This window comes from Brassica rapa, chromosome A05 (assembly GCF_000309985.2).
Source record: "Brassica rapa cultivar Chiifu-401-42 chromosome A05, CAAS_Brap_v3.01, whole genome shotgun sequence".
Classification (NCBI taxonomy): domain Eukaryota; kingdom Viridiplantae; phylum Streptophyta; class Magnoliopsida; order Brassicales; family Brassicaceae; genus Brassica; species Brassica rapa.
The window spans coordinates 5860626-5876959 of record NC_024799.2 but is presented as its reverse complement, the minus strand read 5'-3'; the positions used below and the strand labels follow the sequence as shown (position 1 = coordinate 5876959).

General features: G+C 35.3%; 3 protein-coding genes across 3 annotated transcripts in view; all 3 read right to left on the bottom strand.

Moving 5' to 3' along the window:
• Positions 1–16334, bottom strand: part of LOC117134085 — a 905201-nt gene that overhangs the window by 587594 nt on the left and 301273 nt on the right. The gene's annotated exons all lie outside the window — the stretch shown is intronic.
• On the bottom strand, positions 858–3773 carry LOC103867486 (protein trichome birefringence-like 37). The gene is made up of 5 exons (XM_009145561.3): positions 3369–3773; positions 3064–3235; positions 1730–1911; positions 1446–1604; positions 858–1361 (listed from the first exon to the last, which is right to left on the bottom strand). The coding sequence occupies exons 1-5, from the start codon at positions 3710–3712 to the stop codon at positions 1073–1075; spliced, it is 1146 nt and encodes a 381-aa protein (XP_009143809.2). The 5' UTR covers positions 3713–3773; the 3' UTR covers positions 858–1072.
• Positions 11695–16114, bottom strand: LOC103867485 (ervatamin-B). The gene is made up of 2 exons (XM_009145560.3): positions 12729–16114; positions 11695–12537 (listed from the first exon to the last, which is right to left on the bottom strand). Exons 1-2 carry the CDS (start codon positions 13387–13389, stop codon positions 11954–11956), a joined length of 1245 nt encoding a protein of 414 aa, XP_009143808.2. The 5' UTR covers positions 13390–16114; the 3' UTR covers positions 11695–11953.

Sequence of the window (16334 nt, the reverse complement as noted above, 5' to 3'; positions counted from 1 at the left end):
CGTGAATCTTCTCGTTCCTTTTCTATCTCAGATGCTGCATCGCAGGTACACGGGCGAGTTGTTTTAAGATTTTGTAACTCCTCCCATAGCTTCGTTAGTCGACCATAGTACTCAAGAACAGGTTGTCCATCTTGCTTGCAGTTTGTGATTGCATCTTGAAGTTGATGAACCCGGGTTCTGTTCTTGACTGAAAAACGTAAACACAGTGTTTCCCAAAGCTTGTGAGCATCCGGGACAAAGGTAACAGTTGAACGAACTTTCGCATCAATTGACGTTCGAATCCATCCAACAATCATAGCATTAGTAGTCAGCCAGCGAGAGAGATCTGGTTCAGAGTCGGGTTTTGGTATAGTTCCGTCAATGAAACCAGTTTTTCGTTTGGCTTGAAGCGAGTTACGAAGTTCTGTTGACCACTCCGAATAATTCTCGCTATTAAGCGTAACAGAAGTAATAAGAGCCCCTGGATTATCCGAGGGGTGAAGATAGTAAGGTGACGAAGCATTGATAGCTTGTGGAGTCACCGAAGTTGTATCAGTATTGATCGATGAAGATGAATTATCATCAGCCATTGTAGAAGTAGAACGTATATGTGTTTGAGAAATTTAGGTCAAAGAATCTTATAGCTCTGATACCATGAAATATTATGTGAAAGCTTGAGTTTATTCATTCCATATGATGAGTATATATACAAAGTACAATATCCTAAGTTAACTAGTACAAGATCCTGATAAGGATGAATCTAAGTTATAATAGGAATAGGAAACTTCTTCGTAGTTATCCCTTTAGTAATCCAATCTAATTTAACAGGAAACAACAAACCGTATATGTTTACTGTGATATACATAATAATCCAGCAATGATATAATGTGCTACTTTAGATAATTTTATTTCTTGAAACAATCACAAGATTAGTAGATTATAGTTTCACCCCCGCCAAATGAAAATAATAAAAAACGCTTTGCAACTTTAATTTATCGACATCCTGTTTGTAAACCTTCCAAGTAAATGTAAGTCGTTCCCTTTATTTCCTTTGGACTCCAAGAATGTTATATACCATGTTGAGTCAAGTTCTTCACATCGAAAGAGCTGCATAGAGAAGCTGGTTCCAAGTATCCGGCAAGCCAGGAAGGCACCAGTGGCTGCAATCGGTTCTTCCATTTTCTCCATAAGTAGATGGATGCGCATCTTTTCTTAGCTGAGACAGAGTTGTGATGTCGAGTAGGTAGACGGGTGTCTTCATGGAGCGCAACACTCGTGACACAATGCTTGATGCAGGAAGTGGACCACCCGGGTATGTTGACCCGGTCAACGGTTGCATCTGCCCGTTGCAAGTCTTCTTCGGCTCATTCCATTCCTTTCCTCTATTAAATATTCCAAATAAACAAGTCAATAGATTTCACCTAGAACAGAAATTTTCATACCAAATGTATGTATAATGAACTTACACGTAGTGAGTAGGAGAAATGCCTTGGAAGAAAACTCGGGTTTGCGAATTATTAACGTTTTGATCAACCCATTGCGCCCAAGTGGTGAGTCCTAAGTTGAAAGCATCAAGACGGTTCATGTCTCTTATCAGTGAAGACCCATTTCTTATAAAATCCCACCTGATATAACAACAACAAAAACAACAATAGAAGAAGAGAAGATGATTTGGTTGGACCACGTCTTAAGACAATCTCAAATTAGACCATATATTATACATGAGTGTAGGAGGATATATGGTACGAACCCTTGAGATTCTACTCCTTTGTGAACCCACCAGTGCCAAGAATTGAACACAAGAATGTCCACGTCTTTCCAAACTTCAGCACCCCTTTCGATGGTTCCAAGGTTAAGCACACGTCCTACCTTTTCTTTCGAGATATCCACTAGGTATGGTGTTCGGTATATGTATAACGTAACTCCATATTCCTGTTTTTAATCGTTTAGAAAAAAGATTGAGAAATTCTAATACTTTTTACTATACATGAAAATATATTCAATTGTTTCTACACAGTATGTATAGAATGCACACATTTCTCCGGGTCCAACTTTTTAATATGTAACATGTTTTCCCATATTTAAAAATATAAGTTGAAGAAAACAAATGGAAGTGGTCATTAGCTGTCAGGTCTCCTACTTCCTTTCCCTCCCTGCTATGTTCTCTTTCTTTTTGTTCTTTTCCAGTTTATATATACTGTTATGTATATATATAATTTTTTTGGTCAATTGTTATGTATATATTTTATGTTCTAAATTTGTTTAAAACAATAGAAGAGAGAAATTCCCAAAACCCTAAGTCAACACTAGAAACAAAGGCAAAAATAATGTACGGTGGAGTAAATATTTGGATTACGTATTTTTTTCATATCGGATGTTATTGTTTTAAAAAAAAGGCTGTTAATGTTTCTAATAAATTAAGGATTTAACCTCACATAGGTTTGTGGTTAATATATACTTAGTTTTCAATGTTCATGATGAATAGTCAAATTAATTAAAGAAGTTGTAACTGTATCAGAATTGAAAATTAAAAAAAAAAGTTGTGAATGATAAAATATAGAATTAGTTACAATTTCGTACAAAGAAGTAGATAAGTTGTAATTTTTAGATAAGCCCACAAATATTAATATTTTGGAGTATATATATGTTTTCACTGAGATAAGTAAATATATTGAAGCATAAACCATATAAGACCAAACTCAATATATTTTTGAAAGAAACATCTCTTTACGGAAAAGAAAATCAATTGTTTGTTAGTAAAATCTATACGTTTTCTCTTACCTTCTTTTTCATTGATTCATAGTTTTAAATTATGTATGTGTACGATCAACTAGGCAGTAAGGCAGATAAAATCATAATACCTTGGATGTCAAGCGTTTGCACAAAGAAAAAATTTAAAACCAAAAGCAAAATTTCACAATTCTTATAAAAATGGAAATATAGTATAATATATTAGCCCGTGACCAACACGATTCAATAAAATTGACAAGTCCTCCTCGTGATGAAGAATTATTAGATTTTGTTTCTGTCCAAAGACACATTTTTAAAAATTATAATACAGAAAAAAGAAGAGTAGAGAGAGACCTGGAAAGTGAGAGAGGAGAGTGGGGTACGTCTGAGAAACGTGGTCGTGATGCCTGGTACCGACGCATGGATCATACATCCCAACGATTCCCACATGTTTTCACTCAGTGAGTCACCAACGAACATCACTCGTTTCCCTCTCCATTGATTCAGAAACGCTTCTCCATCGAACCTTCATTTATAATTCACATACATAACCTATCTTTATCATCATCATTATGCTAATTGTATGCATGTACGCATGTGGAAAAACGGCCAAAATATGTCCAAAGTATCGCCTTAACATATACTTTGATGTTTCATACCTTGGGATGGTGCATGAATCAGGTTGCCAAGAGTAGTTGAGGAACTTTTTGTCTGGCCGGCCGAACTTGAGACAGTCAAACTCGCCGTTGATGAAAGGGCACGTGGACGAATCGTACAATGGGGAAGAAGCATCGAAAACCCATTTCCCTTGAAACAAGTTACAACCAGACGTTTGCTTTCTTCCTTTCAACGTCGCTTTTCCTCCTCCGGCGGCAGCCAAGGCCGTTATGTTGCGGTGGCTCACTTGCCGTTTCTTGTCGGAAGCCAAGGCCTTGTCGGCCACGGACAAGATTGTGAGTGTGAGAAGTGGAAGAAGGAAAAGAGAGATGCGTTTGCAACCCATCTTTGAAACAAAAGATGTGGGTTATTTTTTGAAGAGGCTTTGTGATGGAATTGAGTTTGTATATACACGTTTATATACTTATACGTAAGTACAGTAGCGAGGAGTGTGAACAGATTCTTGGGTGGAGATACTATTGGCATTGTATAGGTTCGATTTTTTTTTAAAAATAAAATATATATCAATTCATTAGGAAAGCCACAAATTGTTAAGCTGTCAATTGGTTTACAAATGATCACTAAAGGGTTGTTGGTAGAGGAATTTGTGTAAAGTATACCGAACTTAACAAATATGGGATATATTCTCATCTAATGTTTCCATGGATTATCATTGACTGTGACTGATTTGTATTGACTTACTTACTTTCTTTTATTTATTTTTGTTAAAAGATAATAATATATATTTACGATTCTCCAATATTCTTTTTCCAAATATTGTCTAAAATAATAAGATATGTTTGTTTGTAAGGACGATATTTTTCTTATGATGATCTGATATATTAATCAAAAGAATCTGTATAGTATAAGGAAAAAAAATTATGAGGAAACCAAAAAATATAATAATTATTTATCAGTGATATTTAAAATTTTAAAATAAGAAAAGATAGTAAATAAATTCAAAAAATGCAAACCAATAACAATTAATTTTACCAATAACCCCACGCTAATCTTGGATTCAACTATTAGCCGACTGCGGTCGTTAGAACTGGTTTATCAAAATTTCTCAACAAGTATTTATGTTTCTATAGCTGTCAATTAAGTATTTTTAAAAGTTTATTATCATATTTAGTCAGTATATTATTATAAATGTGTTTGGAATATCTTCTATATCTCAATTATTAGTCTATTGCGCTCCTTAGAATTTTTTTTGTACTAGATGATAATCATTGTACATGCACGGAATGAATTTTCTATACCAATATTTGTTTATTAAATGATTTTAACATTTTGTAACAATACAGTTTTTATTGATTGTAAAATTACAATTATTGATTTCTTAAGTGTATCATCGTTGTTGTTGAAGAATTAATGTATTATAATTCATTTTAATTATTTTTAAAATTTTATATGCACAAAAAAAAATTACGGCTGACACAAATCACAAAAACTAGATAAACAATATCAATTGTAAAATAACGAAAAGATTAGGTTTTATACTCTCGATTTGTTTACTATTGACGAAAGAGGATTTTGTCGACATTGTTTTTTTTTCACTAAAATGTACCTAAATTTAAAATTTTGACAAAAGTTCAGAAATGTTTTCACTAGTATACTTTGGTCGGAACACTACAAAAAAATACAATAGACAGTAACATAATTCAGTGACAGAATATCTCATTCCACACGTAACTAGCTGTGCGGATGATTTTATGTCACTATATGTATCTCCAAAATCTAGAAATACCTATAAAGTCCATAAAATGTCTCCAAAATATTCATTCTTTGATATCTCACCATCAATTCTTGACTCAAAATAGGATTTAAAGTAAACGATGCAAAAAGATATCAAAGTGTATCAGAAGCTTCTGATACACTTCACAAGAGTTCAAGTAAAGATGCAAGAAGTTATATTACCTTCTTAGGAATATGCAGTTTATGTGACCTGTAACTTTTAAAGTCGTTATGCGCTGCATCAGGTCGCCTACCAGTGATCTTTGCCACACCGTTGAATTCACATTAATTCTGGTAAGTATTTTTTTTTTGAAACACTTTTTTTTTGAAACACCTAATTATGGTAAGTAAAAACCATCAAAAGCAAAAGAGTTGTGCTGAAGCCATCCACAATCCACATTTTCGTTTTTGGTGTTTTTCGTGGGGCTCCTGTGAATGAATCAAAGGATATTAGTGGGACATTCTATTGCTTAGCTTGTCACGGGGGGAAATCTTAAATCATTTCCCATCAATTCTTACATGCTTCTACGCCATCTGTTCATTATTCCTATCGCCAAGTTGTATCATTTTGAAACCCTTTAACAAAACAAAAAGTTGTATCATTTTGATGAAAAAACATTTCGCATAAGACATGGACAGCACTATATATAGACAAGCCTTGGCTACTTTTTTCTAGTTGATTCTGTTTTATTGATTCGTGTTTTTAAAATAATGAGTGATTTTCACAAGAGTACTCACATACATGCAAGGGAAGAAAATTATGTCACGTTTCTTTTAATCTTGACATTAGTCACAGTATAGATGATTCGAGCGTGAACCAAGACGACTAAAAGCAAGAAAACAAAAATGACCAAAATAGAATTAAATTTTGATATATATATATATATATATAATTGTCTTGATCGAAAAGAAAAGTGTGATGGCCATGGTGTATATATGCATGCTTTTTTCGGGAATAAATATAATATATGCATGTTATTTAGACAAAATTCAATATTCTGACGGATTTTTTGAATAAAAAAAGGTTGTGTTTCTGTAACTATCCTGCATGTAAAAGAGAGGATAATTGAATATATTTATTAGCTCAGAAACAGGAAAACTAAAACCTTTTTGTTGTAAAACAATTAATGTTGGTGCACAAAAAAAACAATTAATGTTGATGAAAAAATTATAAAGCGTAGATTGTTCTAACTCAAATTCTTCTCAGTGAATCGATTGCATACGAGTAAACAAGTCTGCGCAAGGTAACAAACACTTGAAGAGTAAAAAAGACAATGATGTGTCGATTATTGCACAATAAGAAGATCAACGAACCATATATTTGGTTTTAAATTCATCATAATCAAACGTGTACCTGTTCTAAGTGTATGCTTTAAACTTCTGTAATTCCCTATACTTTTGTTAATTACTGTATGATCATCCAGTAAATCACATATGATAACTCCTTTATAAGAAAAAAAGAAGAAAAGCATATCTTATCCAGTTGGGTTGAATTTATATCATGTATGATATCTCCTCTAAAAAAAAATGATATCTCCTCTATATAATTTGAGAAGTGACTTCCAAAGTTTGACTCAACTCACAAAATTCATTTCTAAGTAACATGCTCAAGATTCTGTAAGGAAGAATCCATGAAAACGATCTCTATTGCAATCAGTTAATTTACATCTATATAAAATATGAAATATCACAAGATATATAAATTTAGTGAGAAAGTGAAATAATAGAAATATGAAAAAGTCAGAAATGTCGGTGTTGAATAGTTTTTGGCTGTATAAATCTGTGATAGCAAGATATATGTATTCTCTAAAGTCACAGAATCTGAACTTGATATGATCATATCAACACAAACTTAATAAAACTCTTGCTTTGTCTTATTAATCTTTTTTAACTTTCTTCTTCTTTTCTTGTGAGATCATTTTACAATTTGATCTCTATATATAGGTAATAGAAAACCCTTAACTTGTCCTATTACATCATGATCTAGGAATCTTATCTTATCTTTATCTTAATCTTAAATTTAATAGGTTTTGTTATTCATCTTTTCTTTTTATGAATAACTTGTTTCCTAAGCTTTCTCTTGAAGCTTATCCAACATTCTCCCTTCTAAGCTTCAAGCCATTTTCTTGAACTTGAATCAAGTCTCTCATCTCCTTGAACTTGATCTTGGCTAAAGCTTTAGTTAGGATATCTGCTTTCTGCTTCGTCCCGGCCACATGCTCCACGTCTATCAGTCCTCGTTCCACGCACTCCCTAATAAAATGAAACCGCTTATGAATGTGCTTACTTCTTCGGTGAAACATAGGGTTCTTAGCCAATGCAATGGCCGATTTGTTATCAACCCTTATCACTGTCTTCTTTTCTTCACTTTCGGTTATCTCACTCATAAGTTCTTGCAGCCAAATTGCTTGTTTCGTAGCTTCTGTAGCTGCCATGTATTCTGCCTCACATGATGACAAAGCTACTACTTCCTGTTTCTGAGAGCACCAGCTGATAGGCGTTTCTCCAATACAAAATATGTACCCTGTTGTGCTCTTTCCATCATCCGGGTCTGTGTTGTGACTACTATCACTGTATCCACTTAGTTTCTGCTTTCTTTCACGCTTATACTCCAATCCATAGTTTAGAGTTCCTTTTAGATACCTTAAGACCTGCTTCAATGCGTTCCCATGTGATTCTCGAGGTGATGGCATATACCTGCTTAGAATTCCAACTGAGAATGCCATGTCTGGTCTTGTATGCATCAGGTACCTTAAGCATCCTATTCTTCTCCGATACTGAGTGGAGTCGATTTCTGCTTCTTCCAAAGACTTCGACATTTGTAACCCAAACTCCATCGGAATATGAGTTAGATTACAACTGTCCATACCTGCTTCTTCTAAGACACGTTTTGCATATGCTTCTTGGCTTATGGTTATACCATTCGATCCTTGCTTAACTTCGATGCCGAGATAGTATGTAAGTAATCCGAGATCAGACATCTCAAACTTCTTAGCCATTGCTTCTTTGAACTCTTTAACAGCAGAAGTAGAGTTCCCTGTTACGAACAAATCATCAACATACGTCGCAACAATGAGTACTAGTTTACCTTCTTGCTTACGGTAAACAGAGCACTCCTTTGAGCATCTTGAAAGACCGAGGCCTTTTAGGATTTGATCCAGCTTTGTGTTCCAAGCACGAGGCGCTTGTCTCAACCCATATAGAGCTTTGGATAGTTTGAAAACTTTGTGTTCTTCTCCCTTCTTTTCAAACCCTTCCGGTTGAGACACATAGACTTCTTCATTTAGTTCACCATGTAAGAATGCTGTTTTCACATCTAGATGGTGAATGTCCCAACCCTGAGCAGAGGCTAAACTAATAAGTAGTCTTATCGTCTCGATCCTTGCCACTGGTGCGAAGACTTCTTCATAGTCTATGCCTAGTTCTTGCACATATCCTTTTGCGACAAGTCTTGCTTTAAATTTGATGATAGTACCATCTGCATTCTTCTTTACCTTAAAGATCCATTTTAGACCAATGATCTTTACTCCATGCGGCTTACTGACCAGAGTGCATGTATTGTTTTTGTTGATTGACTCTATCTCCTCCTTACATGCTTTTATCCAACGAGCATATCTCTTTGCTTCTTGATATGTCGAGGGCTCATCATCGATAGATAGTAGTAGCTTAGCACCTTCAATCTCGGCAATCAATACATAATCTTCCAAGTACTTAGGTGTATTCACTTGTCGAGATGATCTTCTTGGACCCGTCTCAATGCTTGGTTCTGTTTCCTCTGTTTCCGCATTATCATCTTGATATTGTTCTTCGTCTTCGGCAACATCTTGTTGAGCTTCAACAGTATAAGAACCATTACCATCATCAAGACTTGCACCCCAAGTCATGCTAAAGTTTCCGGTTTCTGTCTCTTCTTGCTCATGCTCTTTCTTCCAGTTCCAGCATGCTTCTTCATTGAATATGACATCTTGACTTACAACTGCCCTTCTTGTACTTGGGTTGTATAGACGATAGGCTTTTGAACCAGGTTCAATGCCCAAGTGAACCAAAGTCACCGACCTGTCATCTAGTTTCTTCGTAAGAACAGAATCCACCTTAGTATGTGCAATACAACCAAACACACGTATGTGTCCAATACTCGGTTTTCTTCCTCTTAGACTTTCGTATGGAGTTTGGTCCTTCAATGCACGAGTAGGAACACAGTTTATCAAATATGTTGCGTGCCTTACAGCTTCTCCCCACATGTAATTAGGTACTTTCATGGCTTTTAACATGCTTCGCGTCATCTCCATTAGAGTTCGGTTTCTTCTTTCGACAACTCCGTTCTGTTGCGGAGTATACGGAGCTGTCAAGTGTCTCTTAATACCATTGACGTTGCAGAAATCTCGAAATTCGTTTGATGTAAACTCCCCTCCTCTATCCGTACGGAGAGTTACTATCTTCTTGTTAACTTCCTTTTCTACAAGAGCCTTGAATATCTTGAATCTCTCAAACGCTTCACTTTTGTCTTTGAGTAAGATAGACCACATGTATCTCGTACAATCATCAATAATGACGAATATGTACCTGTTTTGAGATAATGTTGCCGGACTTAGCGGACCACATAGATCAGCATGCAATAGTTCCAATGCATTAGATGATCTATATGTCATGGATGAGGGGAAGGGATATCGGGTTTGCTTGCCGACTAGACAAAAGTCACATATCTTCTTTTCTTCTGTGATCTCAGGTAAACCGTAAACCATCTCCTTTGTTGCCATTGTCTTGATCGTCTTGAAACTTATGTGACCAAGTCTTGCGTGCCATCTCCATGGTTCTTCCCTTAACCGTGTGAGTAAGCATGTTGGTTTCCCAACCTGCAACGAGATTTTGTAGAGTCTACTAGGTGACCTTAAGACTTTGACCAGTAGACGTCCACTAGGATCCCGTAAAGTGAGATAGTTGTCCCTCATCCTCACGTCGCAGCCTTGCTCCGTGGCTTTTCCTAAGCTCAATATATTACTTTTGAGCTCAGGTATGTAGTAGATATCCTTTAATAGTTGTTGTTCTCCTGTCTTTGCTTCAAAGAGAATAGAGCCTCTCCCGTTGATATCAACATACGATCCGTCTCCAAACTTGACTTTCCCTTTTACGTTTTCGTTAAGTTCAGTAAAGAAAGATCTCTCCCCTGTCATGTGATTACTAGCTCCATTGTCTAGATACCACATCCCTTTTTCTTTATTGTCTGCTTCAAGCTTCTTCGGTATTACCTTCCCTTCGTTTAAGAATACAACCTCATGCATGTACAGAGCTTTATCTGACGTCTCAGTCTCTGTATTGTTGAGTTCTTGGTCCTCTTTCTTTTCTGGACATACGGAGGCAAAGTGTCCTTTTTTGTGACAATTGAAGCATTCAATCTGAGAGTAATCTCTCTTCTCCTTGCTTTTATCACCGCTGTTGTTACTTCCACGCCCCCTTCCTCTGTTCCCACGACCCCTGTTGGAACCTCGTCCTCTGCCTTTGGTTCCATGATCGGAGTAGAGGAGCTTGCCATTATCTTCAAGTTTCTCTCCTCACATTCTTTCTTCTCCACGCAAGCGCTCCTCAAACGCTTTGAGGCGACCTACCACATCTTCGTACCTTGTGTTGTTTAGGTCAAGAACTTGTTCTAGTGTTGCTGAGAGCTGAAGAAATTTGCTTGGCAGACACGATAGAAATTTCTTTACTAGTTTTGCTTCTTCTATCGTATGGCCGAGTGATGCAGCTGTTCCTGCAAACTCTGATAATTTTTCTGAGAACGTATCTATCGAATCAGTATCTTTCATTCTCAGATGATCGAACTCAATCATCAGTGTGTGCAGGCGTGCTTCTATTACTCGATCAGCTCCAATATTCATTGCTTTCAATGCTTCCCACATACCTTTAGGAGAGTCTTGCTCACCAACTTGTAGGATTAAGTTCTCTGGAATTCCTTGAAACAAGAGAATCGTAGCTAGGTCATTCTTCTTTTGGTCCTTTGATCCTGGATCAATGGTTTCCCATACCTCATGAAACCTAAATAGAACCTTCATTCTTAAAGACCAGACAGCATAGTTCGTTGCTGTGAGCATTGTTGTTTTGACAGAGGGAGGTAGCGCGTTTATCTTCATAGCTGGTTTTGATTCTGAATCACTCATGATTTGATTAACTCAGGCTCTGATACTAAATAAAGTCACAGAATCTGAACTTGGTATGATCGTATGAACACAAACTTAATAAAACTCTTGCTTTGTCTTATTAATCTTTCTTAACTTTCTTCTTCTTTTCTTGTGAGATCATTTTACAATTTGATCTCTATATATAGATAATAGAAAACCCTTAACTTGTCCTATTACATCATGATCTAGGAATCTTATTTTATCTTTATCTTAATCCTAAATTTAATAGGTTTTGTTATTCATCTTTCCTTTTTATGAATAACTTGTTTCCTAAGCTTTCTCTTGAAGCTTATCCAACATTCTCCACCCCTATATGTATAATGTGAGCATGTTATCTTAGTTAATCAAGATAAATCACATTCCCATCCTTGCATGATATAAACGATTAAACAATAACTTCTTTTTTTTTGTGCACAAAAACAATAATAACTTTATTTAAACGTCACTTTTTCATAAATAAATACATTATCAGTTACATCAACGCCATGCAAGGTACAGAACGATACAGAATACATTACAATTATGTGGCTCAAAAAATATGCGATGTAGACGTAAACCGCATCGCCACCAATATTTAATCAAGTAATGAAGACACTATTATAATATATCACTTTGATAGACCGTAGACGTACTTTCCATTTGAATTGTAGGGTATGTATAAATTATATAAAAACAGACGCTTACGCAACGGGATAAAAAGCATATTGGGCTACACCACACATGCCCTGAGGCCAAGCCACGTCTCTACGGATCCTAATGTAACCATTTTCTCCCCAAGTTTCCCCCCAAGAGTTCTTCGCCAGCCAGTATTTCGTCCCGTCCTGGGTCATCCCATACCCAACAAATGTAACCGCGTGATTCGAGCTGGTCCCACAAGGCCCGTCGTATACTCCCCCTGAATAGTGCATGAACCCGTCCCCACTTGCGTCCATCGAGATAGAGACAGGTTGCCTCGACACGGCTTCAAGCAAGGCTCGCTCGTTGTTGCTAGGGACTGATTGGAAACTGCTGATCCGTGCAGCGGGTCTTGCATTGGACCGGCATCTCTCGTCTGATCCTTGGTAAGAGTAAGACTCCTCCGAAGCAATGCCTTGGTTTTGGATTATATAGTTGAAAGCATCCGACATTATCCCACCGTTGCAGCCTTGGTCGTACTCTCTGTCGCAATCTAGAAGCTGTTGTTCGGACAAAGATACAAGATTCCCGCTGGCTATCTTAGTCACACCTTCCACTGCTGCTACAGCCGAAAACGCCCAGCAACATCCTGTACATAGATAGATTTCTGATTAAATGGATGCTCTCATAGAAGGGACGAACCTATTCACTTAAGCCCTAACTTAACTTGGAACTCAAGTTATAATATATTGGGGGCAATATCTTGCATTGTTTTAATTTATAATATATTTTCTAAACCATGTTTTAGTTATATGTATAATTTTTGAAAATATTCATTACCGCATTGGCCTTGGTACTTGACAGGAGTGACAGCTCCTTCACTCCTCCAGTCTTTGCTCCCGCTCACCACGTCACTGACGTTCCAAGACCTAGACGACATCGTTTTATCTTCCACCATGGATGGGGAAGTTCTAGTTATATTCTTTAGCCCGGTGTGCGTTGCTAGGAACTCCTCGTTGGTCCAGTCTGCGAATTCATTGACACCAAGCTTGTAGCCTTTGTTCTCTCGTTCGTTGAAGTCTTCAATAAACTTTAAATTCCTTTTAAACACATCGTGTCTCATCTGTTTCTCGAGGTCATCACGGTAAACGCGAGAAAATCTAGCCATCCATTGCTCATGTTTATCAACCATCGACGGCTTGTGGAAGGTTATGGTTCGAGACGTCGCTTGAGTAATTCTGAAACTCATGAAAAGAATAGTCAAAGCCGTGAGCAAGAACATGATCGATGTCATTTTGCTTTTTGAGGATGGAGAAAATAGAAGGAAGAGTTGTATTTTTTTTTGTTGTTGCTTATGATTATTGGTGTTGTATTGTGGTGAAGAAGTGAGGATGGAAGGAAGAGTATTTATAGATTTAGGATTAAACAGTGAGATCCAATCATATGTAAGCAAATGCAAGTTGACTTGAATCCATTTGAGGGTGATGTTAATACTTTGCATTACTTGCGCGTTGCGCCGTGAGTAATATTATAGGGAGATCTTCTTTCCCACTTGGAGTTCTCGCTTTCGCTTGTACTTGGAGAAAAATTCCCCAAAATTATGGATTATGTTTTGAAAAAATATATTATTTATCATGTTATATAACTTGGACTAATGAATGGCATGCAAATATATATGTACAAAATAGATAAGATACTGTCCATAATCGTATTTATGTTTCACTCCAAAATTCTAAACATAATTATATAAAAAAATTTATATAATCTCTTTTAACGAAACCAATGCAGCTAAAAACTTAATATCACTTTCCTTTTTACTATCAGAACACAATTCTTGGCCTGGGTCCAATTGTATTTCACGAGATCTCACCAAGCAATATTCTTTTGTTAGGATCCTCTAGAGTGTATTATATGTTTTTGGTCAAAAATAGAATAGTTTATGTTAAAAACAAGAAAGTATTAGCCTCAGTTCAAAAAAAAAAAAACAAGAAAGTACAATACATTTTCTTTTGTGGCGTGTACTTTACATAATTTTTGTAATAAATTCTGTTAGAAAGTTGATTTGTTTGTCATATCCGCAACCAAAACAAATTGTCATAGACAAATATATTATATTGTGCAATCACTGAATGGAGGAACAACGGAGCATGGGCTCCAATGGATACGTCATATTCGTCCTACAGATTTATATCTGTTATACTTGTGTCTCTCAACTTGGCTTATAAGAGTCACGTATTCAAACGGCAAAAATTATTGCATAAGAACTAACTGACAATAAAGAAATGAATAAGTTTCTATTTGGCCATCTATATATATATAAAGTTGATTTTTTTCTTTGGGGGATTTTTCGACATATGTCCTCATTTTTTTGTATTTTAGATCTTTTTTTTATGTTATTCCAATTTAGTCCATCATTTTTTAATTATGCACTATCTAATCTTTCTCATACTAACATTCATCGTAATTTGAAAATTTATTTTATTGGTCACTAAAATTCAAGAAATAAGTAAAATAATATAAATATATTTTAAATGTTTAATTTATTCACAACTGAAAGTATCATAAACTTTCATTATTTTATTACTTTTACTATTTTCTATTATTTCATTTACAAACTATATTTTATTTTTATTAAACTATTAAAATCACAAAATAACCAAATTTTAACTTAAAATCTCAACAACTGAAAAAAACAAAATATCATAGTAATACTAACTCAATAAAGTTTTGGAGCTGAAAAGAGATCAAGACCGAAGACTAACTTACCTTACCGTACCATAGAGTGTCTTGGCCATAACAAACATAAATAAAAAAGATAAAAAGAACAAATCTGAAACAAAGTAATCCCCAAAACACAAATAAGCTTTATCAAGCACCAACAAATCAGCAATATACACTGTGCCGTCCTCGAGCTATGAAAAAAAGCACATAAATCAAATCATCAAAAACTAGATCTTAAAAACCAAGACGAGCAAGGACTATTGACGGTAAGCCAACAACGAGAAAGACAACATCAAAAGACAACTAAAAATTCTGATCTAACCCAAGGAGATATAATTCCTAACATCAGCTGAAATCTAAGGAAAAATAGGAGGGACCAATATTGAATGAAACAGCCTAAACGACGCGAGAAACAACCGCACAATTGGAAACTCCTAAATCCGATCTACGACAAATAGCAGAAATCTCAAGGTGAAGAAGGCGATAAAGAACAAGAGCACGAGGTGAGTCTTTTTAGGTGATGGTGAGAAACACCGCATACCAGAAAGATAAACAAAATACATAGATGTTGACGGCTCAATATCAAAATATGGGAAGAAGGCAAAAAATATCTTAAAAGTTATAATATGAAAAAATATGAAAAAAATAAAAAGACAATTTTGAAGCTGAAACCGTTAATTTTAGAATCAGCAAATGCATAAATGCAAAGTTATTGAAATTCAATCTATTTTTACATTAGAGGCTCACTTCAGTACTAAGGGCATCTCCATCTCCATTCCATTTTTTCCTCTAAAATGGAGTAAAAGTGAATATGGAGTTAGGAATGTTCCAACTCAACTTCATATCTCACTCCATAATGAAATTTACTCCATAAATGGAGCAATTTATTTTTTTTTGGTTCATCACTCCATTATAGAATGAGAAATGGAGTAGGATTAAAGCAATTTTACTCCATTTTGGAAGAAAAAATGGAATTTTACATTAGAGATGCTCTAACAAGTATTATACACACAAAACACATTATTGAAAAAACAAAGACAAAATATATTAACATATCACTACTACTACTACATAACACAATAAAAATAGCAAATAATGTTCTTAACAAATAAAAGTGACCACATAATTACATTATCTAAAAAAATCATACTTTTAACAACAATAAAACAATATTATGTGCGAAGGGCTGATACTCCTCTAGTTACCAATATAAAAAAAACAAGAAATTGGTTTTTCCTTTCAAGTTTCACTTTTGTCCCTCATAAGTTGTGAATTTATCAATATATTATACCATTCATAACCTTTTATGTCAGTCCGACAAAAAATGAAAGTGAGTGAAAGCAGTATTTTTTTTGAATGAATATTAAATTTTATTCATAAAAAAAGTCTTTTTACATCAAATATAGACATTATCAAAACTTTACTACTCTTTAATCATGGTTTCTATCAAAGAACTACGTACACTCTAGTTCTAAACCAATATTGTAAGCTCCATTCCATTCCCTTCCTTCTTTGTCTACTTAGTAAACTAAGCTTGTTGTTTACTTCTTTGTCAACAAGCTTCTTCATTATTGAAATAGACTTAGGCTTCTCCCCATGTCCTATGCTATTCCTCACCCTCCATAATGAATAGAGAGCCACTTGAAACGAGTATCTAATGCAAAAAGAACTTATCTTCCCCTTAAGACCATTCACTGTTTGTTGTGCACATATATTTGGAAACAA

Coding starts and splice junctions, on each gene's coding strand:
- LOC103867486 (XM_009145561.3), bottom strand. CDS start 3,712: ATGGGTTGCAAACGCATCTCTCTTTTCCTTCTTCCACTTCTCACACTC. Junction 1,912..3,063: donor TCTCCTCTCTCACTTTCCAG/GTCTCTCTCTAC, acceptor GATTAAAAACAG/GAATATGGAGTTACGTTATA. Junction 1,362..1,445: donor ATTTCTCCTACTCACTACGT/GTAAGTTCATTA, acceptor AATATTTAATAG/AGGAAAGGAATGGAATGAGC.
- LOC103867485 (XM_009145560.3), bottom strand. CDS start 13,389: ATGCAAAGTATTAACATCACCCTCAAATGGATTCAAGTCAACTTGCAT. Junction 12,538..12,728: donor CAAGTACCAAGGCCAATGCG/GTAATGAATATT, acceptor ATCTATGTACAG/GATGTTGCTGGGCGTTTTCG.